Source organism: Manis pentadactyla, chromosome 3, assembly GCF_030020395.1.
Source record: "Manis pentadactyla isolate mManPen7 chromosome 3, mManPen7.hap1, whole genome shotgun sequence".
NCBI classification, from domain to species: domain Eukaryota; kingdom Metazoa; phylum Chordata; class Mammalia; order Pholidota; family Manidae; genus Manis; species Manis pentadactyla.
This window is the reverse complement of record NC_080021.1, coordinates 101,030,564-101,048,371: the sequence shown is the minus strand read 5'-3', so window position 1 is coordinate 101,048,371 and position 17,808 is coordinate 101,030,564. Positions and strand designations below refer to the sequence as shown.

General features: G+C 51.5%; 1 protein-coding gene across 12 annotated transcripts in view; it reads left to right on the top strand.

Moving 5' to 3' along the window:
• The window catches only part of FRMD4A (FERM domain containing 4A), a 573,879-nt gene that overhangs the window by 545,901 nt on the left and 10,170 nt on the right, over positions 1-17,808 (top strand). For all 12 annotated transcript variants that reach the window (XM_036908068.2, XM_036908069.2, XM_036908066.2 and 9 more), the window contains 8 exons: positions 1,150-1,283; positions 4,566-4,688; positions 7,075-7,303; positions 9,509-9,565; positions 11,923-12,160; positions 12,964-13,131; positions 14,773-15,632; positions 17,476-17,572. In XM_036908068.2, the coding sequence (XP_036763963.2) occupies positions 1,150-1,283; positions 4,566-4,688; positions 7,075-7,303; positions 9,509-9,565; positions 11,923-12,160; positions 12,964-13,131; positions 14,773-15,632; positions 17,476-17,572 (1,906 nt within the window). The remainder of the gene's footprint in view (positions 1-1,149; positions 1,284-4,565; positions 4,689-7,074; positions 7,304-9,508; positions 9,566-11,922; positions 12,161-12,963; positions 13,132-14,772; positions 15,633-17,475; positions 17,573-17,808) is intronic.

The window sequence follows — 17,808 nt, the reverse complement described above, 5'->3', positions numbered from 1 at the left end:
GCAGTGCTTCTATTTAGTTCTTGGAGAACTGATATCCTCATGGCACCAGCCTCTGGTGCACGTCCCAGGCCATACTTCTACCATTTCAGTCGTTCATTTTTCTCAGCAGAGTGTTAGAATTTTGTACTTTCAAGGTCTGGCACATCTTTCACTAGATTTATCCCTAGGTATTCGCTGTCATTTGATGCTCACCGAGACAGCGCCCCCCGAGCTCCTTCCGTGCACACCCAGCACGCCGGTGCACTCCAACCTCCTGCCCCCTGTGGCATGGGAGGCAAAGTGACAACACTCTTTTCCTCCTCCAGAGAGCGCAGGCCCCTTGCCCAAGCCATCAAGGTGCAAAGGGTTGCCTGCTTCACAGCTGTACCATTTGGGAAATCCCCACCTTGCAGGCCAGAAAGTATTCTTGTGGCCTGACCTAAACTCCTCCAGATGGCATTCCAGCTAATTTTCCCTTTTTTTGGCTCACAGTTTCCCTTCCACAAAGGTTTCATATCTAGCAGGCTGCTGTTTGGCTCATCATGAAGCTATTTCCACCCTGCATGTAAAATTTTGTATAATTTTATTAGAGAATTTGCTCATGATACAGTATTAAGTTAAATAAACATAAAACTTTATTTTTAAATATATGTGCTAAGATAAAATGGTCAAAAGAAAACATATAAAAATTGTTACATTTGGGTGACTTATTTATGGACAAAATTTCATACTTTTTTATTCTAAATTTTCAAAATTTTTATAAAGATGCATTATCTTCATCCTAAGCAAAAAATAAGCATGTTTAAATGGAAAGAAGACTGTTAAAATTACTGGCTTGAACTTCACTTTTGCCTCCATTGTATAAATATATTAAAATTTGCCAGAGAAATTAGAATGAGGATGCAACATATCTTAAGATCATCAAGAAAGAGAAACTTCTTTTTCACGTATGTAAATTCTCCTGCCTGTCCTTCTGACCAGCTATAAATTCCACCAAGTGCTGAGAATTGGCTCTTCGCACTTGGAACTCGGCAGCACCTGGTTTATGTCACGCTCCCTTGATTCGGGGGGTGAACCCCCATCCCAGCACAGGCTCCAGTTAAATTCCTCAGCAGTCCAGATGTGCAAACCCCTGTCAGCTGCTCTAGTAACCCCACTGTTCATTGACAGGTTCTCAGGAATCAGATAGCTCTCAGTCGGCCAAGAAAGACATGCTGGCTGCCCTGAAGTCCAGGCAGGAAGCTCTGGAGGAAACACTACGCCAGCGGCTGGAGGAGCTCAAGAAGCTCTGCCTCCGGGAAGCGGTGAGCGGTTACCGTCATCCTGTGGAAATCTGCGTTGTCTGTGTCCCCATCTGCCATCACATATTTATGAAAGGCCAGGGTGTGATCGTAGAGCGAAAAGGAGGCAAGACTCTCCTGACACACGAATGCTGGGAACACCCTCTCCTGCCATGCGCCCCCCTGGGCCCGCCCTAACGGAGCCCCCAGAGGCCACACAATGAGTCACAGTGACAGTCCCTTACACTGGCACCGTGCACCACATCCATGAAGCATTTCCTCAGGATGCTCCCTCACTGGGTATAGCGGTTTGCCACCACCCTCCTAAGATGTTGTGCCTTGAGTTTATTGTTGTGGCGGCTTTTGTTTCTTTTGAGGATATTTCAAATTTATCTTTGGAAATCCTAGTGAGAAGCATCATTGGGAATCAGTGAGGAAACCAGGATTTCACTTGATATATAATCCCCTTTAAAATGCATGACCTGGTGTTTCACTTTCTTTCAATGAAATCTTAGCCTAGTGATATTTTTAAATTTTATACAAAGCAATACTTCCTCAAGTCTGTATGCACTAGTCTCATTGGGATTTAGTGGCTATGGCAGACCACTGTATTTATTTCAACATCCATTTCCACCTTCTTCTGTTTATTCCAGACTCTCTGTTAGCATATCTGAAGACTTGATTTTTGAATTCACACATCACTGTGCTCACATGCTTGCACTCCGACACAGGTGGTAGCCTTCCCGAGGGTGGTCGTACTCCACATAACAGTACAAAGGCTCTGTTGGTAAACAGTTCAGAATGGGACATATAATGAGGTTCCTAAACTAAGCTGAAGAAATGGACTCCCCTTCCCAAATACTACCACCTTGCCATAGGAAGGATACAGTACTGGAGGGTGAGATCACATTACATTCCAACTTAGCTTAATTAGGCTCTGGGTTGATGTAAACCGGAGCCTGCTCGAAGCCGACCCACAGGAGCTCAAATCCATTGCAGATCTCAGACAAGCAGCTGGCCCGGCCAGGGGATGTACTCTGTGGTACTGTTAATATAGCAGCCTCTTTGTAAAGAGTATGCTGGGAGGATTGAAAAATAAGGGATTGGATGTCTGCATTTAATAATTTGTAAAGTCTTGTTTTGTTTTATAAGGAAAATATCCCTAAACCAAGAAGGAATCAGCATCAGAAAGTTGGACAAACATGTCAGGGCAAGGTTAGCCTGAGTTCGTAAAGGTCTCATTGTGTCTCTAACAAACATGCAAAATAAGGAAAGTAAAGCTCCCACCTCTTATAATGTTGACACCAGAAACCACAGCTTGAGCAGAAGAGATAACCTCATGAGCAATTGGCCGTGGGCAGATGGCTTCTGTGCACTCTGTGTCCCATCCCCGGGCTCTCCCGTGGGGAAGGGGCAGGAGAACCTTCTTGCTGACAGTTCCGCTCTTTCTCTGTGTCACATACATCAGGCAGCCTCAGCTCAGAAAATCAAGGAGCACTGTTTGTCTCCTGGGGAGCAGGGTAGCCAAAATGAGGTGGAGTGGGAGCGTTTAGCACAATATTCCCAATATGAAAATACAAGGCATTGAGCCGAGTGCCCACGACAGTGCATTAAATTACTCGTTCCCATACAGTGATGATTACATGTGAAATCAGACTAAATGTGAACAATCAAGGGCTAGACTCACATGCCTTCAAGCAGGTGCTGGAAAACTCCAAGCAGGTGCTGGAAAACTCAGTAGCCTCATTTTTTTCTATGTTTTGTTTTAAAACCACAAACACTTCAGAGTTATAAATCAATGGCCATCTTACCAGCTTTTCCCTCCCTTTTACGAGTTTTAAGGTAAAAATGTAGAGTCCTAACAATATAAAATCCTCAATATGTTGTTTGGTTATAGGGACTTTTAGAGAAGCAGATAAAATGTTGTAGAATAAACACATAAAACTTTGGAGACATCTGAAGAATATTGTAAAAAAAAAAAAACAAAATTGCAGAGCGTTTCATACTCAAAACCTGGCCATTATTTTTTGAAATGCTTACATGGAGGAATAAAAAGCCCAAGAGTTCATTTCCCAGTGGCCTGAACACAGAAGGAAAGAGACCCAAGAGAGAGGGGAATGGGTGCACCTGTACCTGCCGGTCGCAGTCACGCACACCATTGCACACACACGCCCACCCCAGAGGGAAGGAGAGGCCGGACTGCTGCTGCCAGAAGGTGCTCAGAGCCTGGAATCTGACAATCGGGCCTTCCCACCCCTTGGACACTGGCACTGGGCTGTCCAGCACAGAAGCTTTCTGTGTGGATGGTGGGCTGCCCTCTCTTCCTCGACAAAGCAGCCCCGTGACCGCAGCATAGGCGCTGCTTCAGGCCTGGAAATCCAGGCGGGCTGTGCTGCAGAGGTGCTCCATGTTTCTAGGCGCCATCCAGCCCCTGGGTATGACTGGCAGTGATGCTTTGACTGCACTGTGAGGATTAGCTGCTGACTCTTTGTGACCTGCGTTCAGCCCAGACGCAACCCCTGATACAGATCCTCAGCCTGATCTGGACCTTTCCACAGACCTCAGTGTTTGCCGGATCTTTGTCACTGTGGCCTGAATCTGTCTGCCACATACTCGTGACGATTGATTTCCAGAGCCCCAAACACATACATCAGATCCTTTTTAACAGCCCTGTCAAAAAGATGGATTATTTTTTGTTTCTGCTGAAACTCCTATTTATATACATTCAGTGTCTTTCAAGTCCAGCCTGTTTCTTGAGCATCTGGTCTGAGTACTATTGCGCATACTCAGTTTCTAATTTATGTAATACATACTCTTCTGGAATTTGCCATTTAGATGCCACTCTTCTAAGAAAACTCATTTGAAAGACATTTTAAACTGAGATATTTGCGTGGGAATATTTGGTGCAGTAGAAAGGACGCAGGAACTAAGATCTCATGTTGGCTCTGCAGCTCGCAGCTGCAGGGCCTCACCTGGCACGTAGTGAGTACCAGGCAATCACTTGGGAAATTAACAGTGAAATCTGGGTTTTATGATGAAAGCCAATGATGATTTTATTCACCTGACAGAAATTTACTTTGGAAAGGATTTCTGTTCTATAAAGAAAGGACTGCTTTCATACATTTTCAGAGAAATGAAATTTGCATTTCAGGAACTCTGATTTAGGCACATCGTTTAAGGTCACTGTTCCGAATCTGTGCGTGGAATCTGCTGTGAGTTGCATGCACATGTGTCCTATGCATGTACACATGTCCTAGGAACCAAGCGCATGCCCACCTCTGACTCCATTCTGTTGCTCATATGCAGGAGCTGACGGGCAAGTTGCCTGCTGAGTACCCACTGGACCCAGGGGAGGAACCACCCATTGTTCGAAGAAGGATCGGGACGGCCTTCAAACTGGACGAACAGAAAATCCTGCCCAAAGCAGAGGTGCGTTCTCCTGTCTGTCGGATTCTCTCACATTAGCCTTATTTTCCCATGTGTGGCACATGCAGGTTTTCTGTAACTATCTCTTCATTCTGCCCAAGCCAAGGGCCACTCCCCCTTTCCTCCCAAGTGTCTCTCCTTTTGCCTTGACTTGGCTCGGTGGTCAGGGGGCCACCCATGCTGTGATTAGTCAGCTTGCATTAAGTAAGCATGCTGATTTCTGAGGGAGTCTTTGGCTTAACACAGTAGGCCTGTCACATGCTTTTAACTTCACCTGGCACTAAATCACTGCCACAGTGTGAGCAAGATCCTGGACCCTCCCAGCCTCACCTGTCTGTGTTTGGAGAAGCCACTGAAGCATCACTCATTTGGCCTCTTTGGACTAAATGTCGGTGAGGACAGGGACTGGAGAGTTCAGATCGGGGGACCTGGGTCTCCAGCTGGTCATAAAGTTATCTGGCCTCAGACCCAAGAGAAATTCAAGCCAGACTTCAGGGTCATGTCCAGGAAACATCTTACCAAATTAATTCTGACAAAATTACTAATTAAAATGCTATTAAACAGAGGACATCTAAGGGCAGGAGTCAAAGCCAGTGGAAGAGAGAATACAAGGGGGGAGAAACTGACATTCTTGTGTGATACCTGCAGAGGGTAAGCAAGTGTATTCAGAGGGGACATGGTGCCCTGGAGCCAAAGGCAGGGGCAGCTCAGTCTCCTGAGAGCAAGAGCAGGCCCGGAGGCCAGGTGGGCACACACTGCTGCATCCAAGTCCGAGGCTCAGCCCTGCACTTCCCCTCTTCTGTAAAATGAGGCTCATCATGCTGCTATTCTCAGGGCTGTCACTAGGCTTAGATGAGCTAGTATATGGGACACATAACTAACTCAGTACTTGCTGCCTGACTGATGCTCCCTAACCGTGACAGGAGATAAGGGGGAGGGGTGGCACACAGTGGGTGCCAGGCAATCACTTGGGAAATTAGCCAGTGAAATTTGGGTTTTATTATGAAAGCCAATGGCGATTTTATTTTATAGGGTGGGTGGGACCAGGGTTTTACCGGGGTGGGAATGGAGTGAGGGGGGCGGGCTTTCAGGAGACCATGTGGTCGAGTATCTCTTGACTCTGCTGTCATCAAAATTGCCTGAGGACAGCCACACCCTTTAGGCTGGGCAGACCCCCTGCACCTCACTTGCAGGGGAGACCCCCTGGATGAGAGGCCCCACCCTACCCCTGTTCTGCGGCCCCACCCTCTGCTTCATGCTTTCCCGCCCCAGAGGACTGTAGGCCCTGGGAACTGGGCGTGGCTGTCTCACTCTCTCCCTGGCGGTCCGCAGTGTTCAGAGGAAGCACTGGAGGCGCTCCTGCGGCTGGTGCCTGCAGGGCTCCCCGGGGAGGACGTCCGCAGCTCCGCTGCTCCTGGAGACCCGCATGCTCCCGCCACACAACAGGTTGCCATCTGCACAGCCAGGCACCAGCCTCAAACTCGGCTCAGTGGGAGTAGGGAGGATTTGCCCTGGGTACCCACGAAACTGGGTCGGTGTCTGGGGCCAGGTTGCCATCACAGCACGGGACAGCTGGTAGGTGGCATCGCAGTCACAAAACAGCCTTTGTTGCTGACTCGTTTGTTTTGAGGGCAGGAGTCCATTAGGACACTCTGCCTCTGAGAGCACAGGGGCAGCTGGCACCCGAAGACCTGGAAGCCACTTACTGCCCCTCAGCCGTCTGTGAGACTTCCCCTTTCCCTCCTGCTCCTGGTCCCCGCTCCCTTCAGGCTTAAAGTGCCCAAAGGAAATGCAGTCCAGCTCAGTTTTGTGCTTGATGGAGGCACTTTGCCTGGTGCCTTTTATTGAGCATGTTTTATTCACTGTAACTGGAAAGACCTGTAGTGTCCGGCAAATTTGGGGTTTGGGGCCTATGTGGTTGGCTCAGTTCCTGTCACCGTTCTGTGTGACAGTGACCACCTAGGACAGGAAATGCACGTGCTCTGCCCCGGCCTAGCTGGTCGGTGCCTGGGAAAGCTGCTGACGGGGATGCAGAGGCCAGCAGTAAGCCTGCCCGGTTTCCTCCCCTGCACCCGCCAGGTGGTGTCTGGCAGCTGTGGCTTCATTTCTTCTGGGACCAGGACTGTTTGTGGAAACTTAGCCAACACTTGTCTCGGGAATGTCGCAAGGCCCCGAATGTGGACATTGGTGGGCCTGGGGCACACGGCTGCCACAGACGTAGGAGTGGGGCCACTGCAGGGTCCGGCAGGGGTGGGTTGGGCCTGGGCTTGCTGGTGTCCTGGTGCATGTCTCCCAGGGTAAGGCCCGCTCAGCCCAGGGGTGGGGCGCAGAGGACAGTGCCCCCTGCCGGCACCCCTGCTCAGTGTCACCCGGGCTCTCCCTCCCACAGGAGGCTGAGCTGGAGCGCCTGGAACGGGAGTTCGCCATTCAGTCCCAGATTACAGAGGCCGCCCGCCGCCTTGCCAGTGACCCCAACGTCAGCAAAAAGCTGAAGAAACAGAGGAAAACCTCCTACCTGAACGCACTGAGGAAGCTGCAGGAGATTGAAAATGCAATCAACGAGAACCGCATCAAGTCTGGGAAGAAACCCACCCAGAGGGCTTCACTGATCATCGACGGTCAGTGCCCAGCCTGCGCCACCACGAACTGTCCCCACTCCCTGCGGCGACCTCAGCAAGCCGCTAGGCCACCCTGGGCCTTAACCTTCTGTCATAAAACAAAGCTAATAAGCCTGATACCAGATGAGAGCAGTGAAGTGCGCTCAGGTGTGGAGGAAAGAGCCTCCACCAACTGGGCTGTCTGTCACTGTGTTTCCGCCTGGGCCAGCCTGCAGCCCCGAGCTCCATGCTCTTCAGGGCCCATACCACGAACTGAGCTAGCTGCCGTGCCACCAGCCTAGCCCGGAGCTCGCCAGGCTCCGACATTCCCGAGAATCTCAGCACCCTGCCCGAGTCTGGAGGTAGAGCGGGGTGGCTGGGGTCCATGCGGGCCAGCTCCCCACCCAGCCTGTGTCCACCCCAGATGCCTTGGCCTCCAGGGCCCTGTCCCAAAGCCTCAGCTGGGAACTGGAACCTCCACTCTGATTGACTAAAGCCCTGATCTCAGGTCAGGAGGAGTTAGGAGTCTGGGTGATTATATTTGATAAGCTGTAGATGGAAATAGCCTCAGATCCACCCACAGCCACCAAGTCCCCTTTTTTCCCCAAGTCAGCAAATTCTTTAAAATATACTTCAAGTGTTCTTTCATAGTTTATGCATGTCTAAAATACTTTTGCTCTAGGAAGACAGAAAGTAGAAGAGAGGTTGCCAGGGAGTGCGAGTGACAGAATCAGGGGCTAGTGTTAATGGGGACAGTTTTGGTTTGGAAAAATGAAGATGGGAGATGGATGCTGTCGGTTACCCACAATGCAAATGTACAGAATGCCACTGAACTATACAATTAAAAATGGCTAAAGTGGCACATTTTACATTATGTATGTTTTACCATGATTATATCTAGAAATGGTAAAATTCTGCAACCCTAAAATGCAGATATACAAGGGAAGCAGCAATATATGGGAAACACCAAGGTGTCAAAGTCAAGGCTCTCTGTCTGCTAGCTGGTCACAGCCCACTAAGCAATGTGAATAAAGTGAATTCCTAGTTAAAAAGAGAGAGAGAAAGAAAGACCATTAAATAAGGCTTTTACCCTAGGAAATTTGCAATAACCATCCCCTCTTGCCTTGGCCAAGACTTCTGTCAGTTCTTTCCCCCACCTTGCTAGCAGAGCTCCAGCCAGCCAGCCCCTCTCTGAGGACCCCTTGAGACCTCCTTCTGACCCCTCCAAGGCACCCAGGGGTCCCTGCTCTGCAGAACTCCATCCTGGCTGGCAAAACAAGTTTGGGAGGCATGCGGAGGGATAGAGGTCTCACTGAGTGGCCCCAGAGGAGCTTGGTCCCACAGCCTGCCCGGTGAGGGCTGTTCTGCTCAGACCTCCAACAGAGTCCGTTCTAAGTCATCATCTGTACCAACTGGAAAGTGGTCCACCACATTTGAGCCATTTTTTTTAACTACTGAAGAATTTACCTTCTCTATTTTGTGGCTTCATTGAAATAACGTTCTCATCACATAAGCACACTTAAATTACAGGAGTAACTAAAGTTCTTTAACCTGGTTTTGTATTTCAAAAGCTAATGTACTAAATAAACTTGGAAGATCAAACCAGGACCTTTTGCTGACTTTTCCAGGCAAACAGAGCAGCCTAGACAAACCACACCTCCCTGGTTGTACCTCTGTTTCCCAAGCTCTTAAGTGGGGAGGATTATTTTACTGTCTCCCTCTTGGGTGGGTTCTCATGGTTAATTGAATGGAGTCTGTAACAATAAGTTTTGGAAAGATAAAGGCTGTATTTTTCAGCTTGTTTTCTCTACTAATGACTTAAATTTATTGAGAAGCCATTTATTGCCATATATGCAAAGCCAAGTTCCCTACCCTAGTTTTTGCATTAGTAGAAAAAAAAGCAGTTCACTTCCTTTGGCTCAGTTGGGACATGCCCTGAGATTGGGCTGGGACAATGAGGTGGCTTCCCCAGACCAGGCGGCCTTATATGGGATATGAAGCTAGTCAGCAGACGCACAGGCAGGGTGCCCTACAGCGTCACGTGCTGGGGGCATGAGCTTGTGACCCGCTATGGTGACTGTCAGGAGAAATGCCTGACAGCAGTTTGATTGTACTTTGTGGGTTCTTTCTGATTAGAAGAGGTTGACTGAACACACGATTTTTACAGCTCAGGTTTTGTCCAAGGGATGTGCTAAACTGATAGGCTTTTGCTTTTTGTCTTCTCAGATGGAAATATTGCCAGTGAAGATAGTTCCCTCTCAGATGCCCTTGTTCTAGAGGATGGTAGGTTGTCTGTTTCCTGTTTGAGGACTTGGGCACAGGTTAACCTGAAGTCTGCTGTGCAGTTTGGGACAGCCCAGTGGAAAGGCAAGACCCAGGCCCAGAGGGCAGCCTGTTTCAGGCCAATTTCCTCATTTCCCTGATCCTCACCTGCTTGGTGGGGAGTGGCTGGGTGGGTGCCACAAAAACACGTCTGTTGGAATTTTAGTATTTCCTGTGGTCAAGAAGTAAAGTTTAAGGGGATAATGGTATTCTACTTTTCAGTTGTCAAGACCACAGTTTTAACTAAACAATCTAAATACCATGCTTTTGAGTGTTCGTAATTTCTGAGGAAATAGGTGGACACTGGTTTGGATCAGAAATCAAAGCTTGAAAACTTAGGAGAGCCTGAGGACAGCAGGGCAAAACAGACCCTCCATACCTTCCTGAAGAACAGAGAAGATGCAAGAAGAGATATCCTTTCAGATGCCTGGTCAGGCCTTCAAAAGGCCTCACTCATGGCTAAACACCTAGCCCTTATTAGGATATTTTCTTGGGAAATTCTTAGGAAAACAGAACTGATCCCTCAGCCCGCCAGCACCACACATAGGAGGAAAAGGAATTCCAGATATGTAACCAGCTCTGAAAATGTTCCTGTGGATTTAAACCCAAACTTGGGAGGCCAGGACATTAACGATATGGAAATCTATTAAATGGCAGCTACTTTTTTTGCCCTTTAGGAAACCTCAGGCAGGCAGGGGTAAGTGGCTGTTCAGACAGAAACCCTCAAAGGCCTTCCAGCCCACAGTTGTAATATAGCAGGAGCAGTAATACTGTCGCTGTGGAGAAAGGTTGGTGGGCTCTGTACACAGGTGGCTTGGCCCTGCACTTAGCAGATGGAGGAAGTGGGGCAGCAGAGGGCCAGCCCTGGTTTGGGACCCTGCAGGCTCTGGTCTCCCCAGGGAAGGAAACGAGCCCTTCGGGAGGTTCTAATGCAGGAGTTGGAGCAGGTGTGGGTGCTGGTTCATGGATGTGATGCTTCACTTGTGAGGCCAGTTTTCCCTTCCTATGTTCCAGACCTCCTAAGGGACATCATCGCCTCCCAGGACCCCTCCTATTGCAGGCTCGCTCCTTCCTTTAGGGATGTGAGAGGAGAAAGAGGAGTGCAAGCTGGTTTTAAGGTTGGGGGATGGAGAACAAGGCTGTGAAAAGGATACCAGTTGGAAACGGGTTCAGGGTCAAGGGAAAGGTCTTCGGAGTTTTTGAAGTTTGCTGCTGTGCATTTTCCCCTCACACTTGTACCCCTGTCTCCCTGAGGAACACTGCGTTTCTACCCCCTTTCTGCTCTGTGCTGCCCTTCCCTGGTTCTCCCACCCAGTATCCTCACCGCCCAGCCCCTCGCCCCCGCCTTGCCTACCTGCCAGGTGACTAGCCCTCAAGCAGGACTTCCATCCTGACACAGCGGCGCTGAAGAAGCTGCCAAGCCTTCCTGTGGCTTTCAGACTGAATCCTCACTCCTTAGCCTGGAATTGAAGCTCACCCCCCAGCAGCTGGGGCCCCTGGCTTCTCAGTGCGCACAGTAGGTCCACTGCACTTGCACTTGGCCAGCACACCTCCCCATTCTGCCCCCTCCTCACCGCTGCCACTGCGGCTGGTCTGGCCCTGAACGCTTGCTTTCTCCTCCCTCTGCCGTCTACTCTGAATGCCCATCCAGACCGGCCTCGCCACAGCTGCTTCCTTGACTGAATTTGCTTCCTCTGAAAGCCCTTTGGCACATTGAGTGGTAGATCGTTACTCCTCTCAAGTCAGGGAATCACCTATTCATATTTAGTATTTGTAGCCCGCCTCCTTCCCAGAGAACCTCAGGCAGTTCTGGACCTGCCTGATATTCAGGACCACATTTGTAGACCATATAGATCTAAAAGAGGCAGAGAGTAAAACACCTACAACCACCAGCAGATAATTACACTCGACAGACTTTCATTCATTTTTTCCAACAAATATTTATTGAGGACCTACTGCAGGTCAGCAATCATTCTAGGCCCTGAGGATATGGCATGAAGAAAACAGAACCCTCGTGGAGCCAAGATCCCCCAAAGCAAATTAGACTCTTCCTGTCCTTTGAAAGAAAGTTTAGGACATAACAATGACTACATTTTGCTATTTGGTATGAAGCCATCATTTGCTGTTGGTATTTAGTGAAACTCAGGCTTCACTCGGTTTGTAGCTAATCCCAAGTGAAATTTCCCTTCCTGTCGGCCACATGCTGCCACAGGTTAGGTTTGGGCTGCTCTGCCTTGACTGGTAGAGCGTCCTCACGGGGGCGGGGGCGTTGGGCAGCACAGCCCTTGCTCAGTCCCTCTCTTTCCATCTTTGTGCAGAAGACTCTCAGGTCACCAGCACACTGTCCCCCTTACAGTCTCCTCACAAGGGACTCCCTCCTCGGCCACCATCGCACAACAGACCCCCTCCTCCCCAGTCCCTGGAGGGACTCCGGCAGATGCACTATCACCGCAACGACTATGACAAGTCACCCATAAAGCCCAAAATGTGGAGCGAGTCCTCTTTGGATGAGCCTTACGAAAAGGTCAAGAAACGTTCCACCCACAGTCATTCCAGGTGAGCCGGGTCGGGGAGGCCACAGGAAGCTGCTGCCGTCGCTGTGCAAGCAGCACAGGGCTGTCGCAGGGGAAGAACGCGATGTGCAAATCCCAACCCACCCACATCCCGCCTTCCTCGGGTTGCCTCTCAGCAGGGCTGCGCTCACAGCGCCCTCTGCTGCTGGCCCTCTGGAGGTACAGATTTGTCATTCAAAAGGAAATTGGGGTTTTGGCTCACCATCAACGTGTTGGCAGAAGACTTTAATGTTGTTGAATTCCACAGGGATTAATTAGGGAGTCTTGGACAGTGCTCTTCCACAACACCAAGTGAGAGTCCACTCGTCAGAGTCCCAAAATGTTTCAGAGCCCTAAACCATCATCCAACTGAATTCTGGAGCCAAACAGCTGGAGTCTTAGGGCATTACCAGCTCACTACTCAGCTGATACTGCAGAGGGGTTTTTTAAGAGGCATTTTTGGTCTGCTTCTGTTTACTCATTTCCTTTAATTACACCCTATAAAGCTCCAAGGGGATGCCCAGACAGGTAACATTGTTTGAGGCGGGGCATCAGAGGACAGTCACACTGCCTGGTGCAGAGAAGGCTGATGAACATCTTTATCTCATGTTGCCATGGGGGTCAGGGCTAGGCACCTGCACCCACTCTCAGAGGAAGGCTGAACCAGAGTAAAATTCTAGGGAGCAAGGGTGGCCATTCTGGGCAAGCTTTTCCAACACCAAGATCAATATACCAAGGCTAGTCAGCTCCCAGGGGAAAGGGCACTTCTGTCCGGCAGTGACCAGTGTCACCTCCTCTGCTTTGCAGCAGCCACAAGCGTTTCCCCAGCACGGGCAGCTGTGCCGAGGCTGGAGGGGGCAGCAGCTCCCTGCAGAGCAGCCCCATCCGCAGCCTCCCGCACTGGGACGCACAGTCCAGCATGCCGTCCACGCCAGACCTGCGGGTCCGGAGTCCCCACTACGTTCATTCCACGAGGTGAGTGTGCCAGGCCTCTGGGCCACCTCCCTCTTCAACCAGACCTTCCTTTGTGAAATTTGACAATGCTGGCCCCAAACTGGCCCAAATAGCCAGGGAACTAGAGTCAGGCCTGAACCAGTACCAGTGCAGTAAGTTCTTCTTAAAGCGAAACAGAATAAAAATGTGAGCTGGCAGCAGTAAGCCCACATTAGGTAAGAGACCAGTTCTATCCCACTGTCTATGCCCAGTGGGCACCAGAAGTCGGCAGCCAGTGAGTCCCCAGCTCCTGCAGCCAGTGGGCATGGAAGGAGCTGTCCTAGTGGAAATGGAGGTAGGTGGGGCTAGGATTAGCGGGGAGCCCCGGGGAGCCAGAGTGGCCTGGTGCTGACACGGTGGGTGGTCATTACTGGCCAGTCCTCACATAGCCTTCTCAGACCTGAACTCATACTGGGCTTGTTCATGCCTCAACAGCAGAAGGAAAAGGCAAAGTGAAGCTTCAGTGAATCACACCTTCATTTCCTAAAAAGAAGCAAAACCAAAGCCATCACTTTATCAAAAATTGATTCCATAGGGATTTTAGCTTAAAGAATGGATAATGTGATCCTTCCATTAGCAGTGAACCATTTTATATGGGATAAAATTGACCTCTGCAGGCACTATTCACTCCATTCATTCATACACCAAACATTATCAAGTGTCCGGGTATTTTTCTAGAGCAGGAAACAAAACAGACCACACCCCTATTCTCACCTAGCTGATCGTTCAGTTGGTGAAGAGTCACAATAAAGAAAGACAGGTCAAGTGGTCATAAGCACCAAGAAGAAAAATGAATAGGACAAGGGGCTAGAGTGAGGTCACCTTTTAAATGGAAGCATCAGCGAAGGCCTCTCTAAGGACGTGATGTGGGCAGAGACCTGACCAGCTGGGGAAGCCAGCTCTGAGGAGATCCCAGAGCCCCAGAGAGGCAGGCCTGCACTTGACATGTTCCCAGAGGCCAGTGTGGCCAGAGTGGAGTGATGGAGAGGTTGGGAGCTGGAGGAGATGGAGGGCCACGTGGTGGCCTCACATTCCACCCCGTATGAGTCAGGACTGAAGTCGCCTTGCTGTGCTTGGCCAGTGGGGCCAGGCTGAATTTCACCTGGGGCCCTGGCATAATCTACCCCTGGATATTGATGGATATTTATAGTGTGGGTCCCCCCAGGCAGGGTGAATTGTAGACAGAGTGGTAGCATGGCATTTGCTTCTCATTTATAAATGTTTCATGCTCCACTCACCTTCCATTGTAGACACTTCCAGAGAAATGGGAATTTCTCTTATGTGGGTTTCATAACAGTGCTTAGTTGAACTGTATAAAGTGCCTCGGCTGGACAGTCTGCCCTAGAGAAATGGGCATTTCATAGTTCAACGCAATTCTAGAAAAGGGATTCACTTCGTTCTGTATGGACAGAATCCCTTTACACCTTAAAAAAAAAAAAAAGTCTGGCTCTTGGCCTGCTTGTCTCAGAGGAAACCTTTAGGTGGGCTCTGGCTTCTGTCCCACCTGCCCCGCTCCAGATGGAAAAGCCCAGGGAGGTGGGCTGGCGCAGCCTCGCGGGGGCACCCCTGCCAGAGGCACTGAGCCAAGGATGGCAGAGCCCCCAGCCCCGCGTCTCCCCGCAGGTCGGTGGACCTTAGCCCCACGCGGCTGCACAGCCTGGCCCTGCACTTTAGGCACCGGAGCTCCAGCCTGGAGTCCCAGGGCAAGCTCCTGGGCTCAGAGAACGACACCGGGAGCCCCGACTTCTACACGCCACGGACTCGTAGCAGCAACGGCTCTGACCCCATGGACGACTGCTCCTCCTGCACCAGCCACTCCAGCTCGGAGCACTACTACCCGGCGCAGATGAACGCCAACTACTCCACTCTGGCCGAGGACTCGCCGTCCAAGGCACGCGCGCGGCAGCGGCAGCGGCAGCGGGCGGCGGGCACGCTGGGTGCGGCGAACTCGGGCAGCATGCCCAACCTGGCGGCGCGCGGCGGCGGCCACGGCGTCTACCTGCACAGCCAGAGCCAGCCCAGCTCGCAGTACCGCATCAAGGAGTACCCGCTGTACGTGGAGGGCAGTGCCACGCCCGTGGTGGTGCGCAGCCTGGAGAGCGACCAGGAGGGCCACTACAGCGTCAAGGCGCAGTTCAAGACGTCCAACTCGTACACGGCCGGCGGCCTCTTCCGGGAGAGCTGGCGCGGCGGCGATGAGGCCGACGCGGGCCGCCTGACGCCGTCGCGCTCGCAGATCCTGCGGACTCCGTCGCTGGGCCGCGAGGGCGTCCACGACAAGGGCCCTGGCCGCGCCGCCGTGTCAGACGAGCTGCGCCAGTGGTACCAGCGCTCGGCCGCCGCGCACAAGGAGCACAGCCGCCTGTCGCACACCAGCTCCACCTCCTCGGACAGCGGCTCCCAGTACAGCACCTCCTCCCAGAGCACCTTCGTGGCGCACAGCAGGGCCACCAGGACGCCCCAGCTGTGCAAGGCCACGTCAGGTGAGCAGGGAGGGGCGGCCACGCCATGTGAGGGGGCTGGAGGCAAGCATGGCGCGTTCCCGGGCTCACAGTGGGGAAGGGCGCCAGCTCTGAAGCCCAGCTGCCAGATGCGTGAGACCCACGTTTTCCGGCGCCGTCTCACCCTCCACTAGGGCTGGGATGGCACTCCCATTTCCGCTACCGCACTTGGGGGTGAAACCCTCCCTCCAGTCACTCCGCATTGAGGCCGGCGGTGGGAGAAGTTGGGCGGAGGCGGCCTTGGGGTCGTCCCAGCAGAAGGCGCGCCTTTCCCGGGGAGTGAGACACCAGACCAGCACGTGCGCCATTGGAGGAAGGCGGGCCCTGCATGTGGCCGGGTGCCCCGTGGCCAGACTGGCGCTCTGCTGTCACAGTCCACCGGCCAGCACACTGACCCTGATGGCCCCCTGGCCCAACCTAGGGCTGCTGAGGAGTAACCAAAGGCAATCAGGACTGTCAATGCCCAGGTGTTAGGTCTTAACATTTTCAGGATCCAGGGCTCCCTTATCTGGCGCTCGGAGCCCAGAGCACCACTGGCTCCCAGGAAAGGCAGACTGGGCTCCCGGAGGGAGGGGAGCTCCCGACAAAGCAAAATGGGGGCAGTGGAGACGTCATCAAATGAGTGTGAAAGTGTGTGACTATAAAGAGTCCACAGCAGGCAGAAGAACTCCAAGTCCGGATCTGGCTTGGGACTGGAGAAAGGGGGCAGGGCAAGGATGGAGCAGAGGGGGACCTTAAAGACAAGTGGAGTCGTCTCTGGGGAACTGAGAGAGAGAGGTTCCTGGGGCGGGAGAACACAGCGCAGAGGAGGGGCCACCGGTGCTCAAGGGAGCCAGGCCTCCCAGCTCTGCCTCTGTCCCCAAATCCACATTGACCCGTTTATTAGATGCACCTGCAAAAAATAAGGAGTTTCAGAGAGGAAGAATAAAAAGGGTGCAGGCAATCCTGAGAGAACCATGGACTTCATTGGTCTAGGCCAAACGGACCAGACCCACATTCCTCCTCCTCCTGCTGTAAAATAAGCCCAGGGCCATCTGCCATCCTCTCCCAGGAGAGGACTTTGACATAGAACGAGTGACTAGACCATGCGCACCAGGGCAGACTCTGTCCCACTGCTGGGAGCTGCGGTGGTCCAGCAGGGACAGGAGTGCTGTTCTGTGGAAGCTGTAGCACTTGTTTTGGAGATTTGCTCTTTTTAAAGAGATTAGGTAGATCTTTTCTAACGTATTTTAGAGTAAAAATTCTAAGGAGCTATATCTGAGGTTTACTGATGAAAAAGATTACATTCCCAAGAAAGCAAAGGATGCATTTAAGTACGATTTACTTCCTAAATTTTCCCAGCTAGAAAAATGTTGCCCACATTAATAAAACCTTAGTAGTCAGATTGGAAGGAGCTATTAAAAGCCTGCCCCCTTAGTAGTGTCCCACAGTGGTTCATTGTGAGCATAGGACACAGAGGGGGCACGCTGAGGGCCTTTCTGGAGGTGCTCTATTCCTAAGGAAGAGCACAGCTTCCCCACTGGTGGCTCCCTGTTGGGCACACAGGCCTCCTGCCCCCACCCTGCCCTATCTCCCTCAGGGGACTTGAGTTGCTGTGGAGGGAGCTGCTTTCCCTCAGCAAAGTGGGAACCTAGGATCCCATGCCCAGCATGACTTGGAATTGGAGCTATATGGTTTGGGGAGAAAATGTAATTGGCCGGGTGTGGGGGAAGGGGTGGATGCTTCCCCCCATTGACCTTGCCAAGGGGTCGTCTCCAGCATCTCTGGAAAGAAGTGCCTTCATGTGACCTGTCTGACCGGTCTTTTCTGTGCCACCTGCACACAGCTGCCTTACCTCAGAGCCAGAGAAGCTCAACACCGTCCAGTGAAATTGGAGCAACACCCCCAAGCAGCCCCCACCACATCCTAACCTGGCAGACTGGGTGAGTGGCCCTTTTAGACCTTTAATCCTCCTCTGCCTGCTTCTAGAATAAGCCCGAGCATTCCATGAGAGCCAGGAAGAGTGTAGTAAGTGTGAGTCCCTAGACAGAATGGTTAATCAGCAGAACGGTGCGTGTTCTTTGCTGGAGTTTCTTTCCAGAGAAGCCCCATATGCTGCCTCCTTCCACGTCGCCTTCCCATTAGCCATTAGCCAGGGGAATCCTCCTCTTTTGAAGTT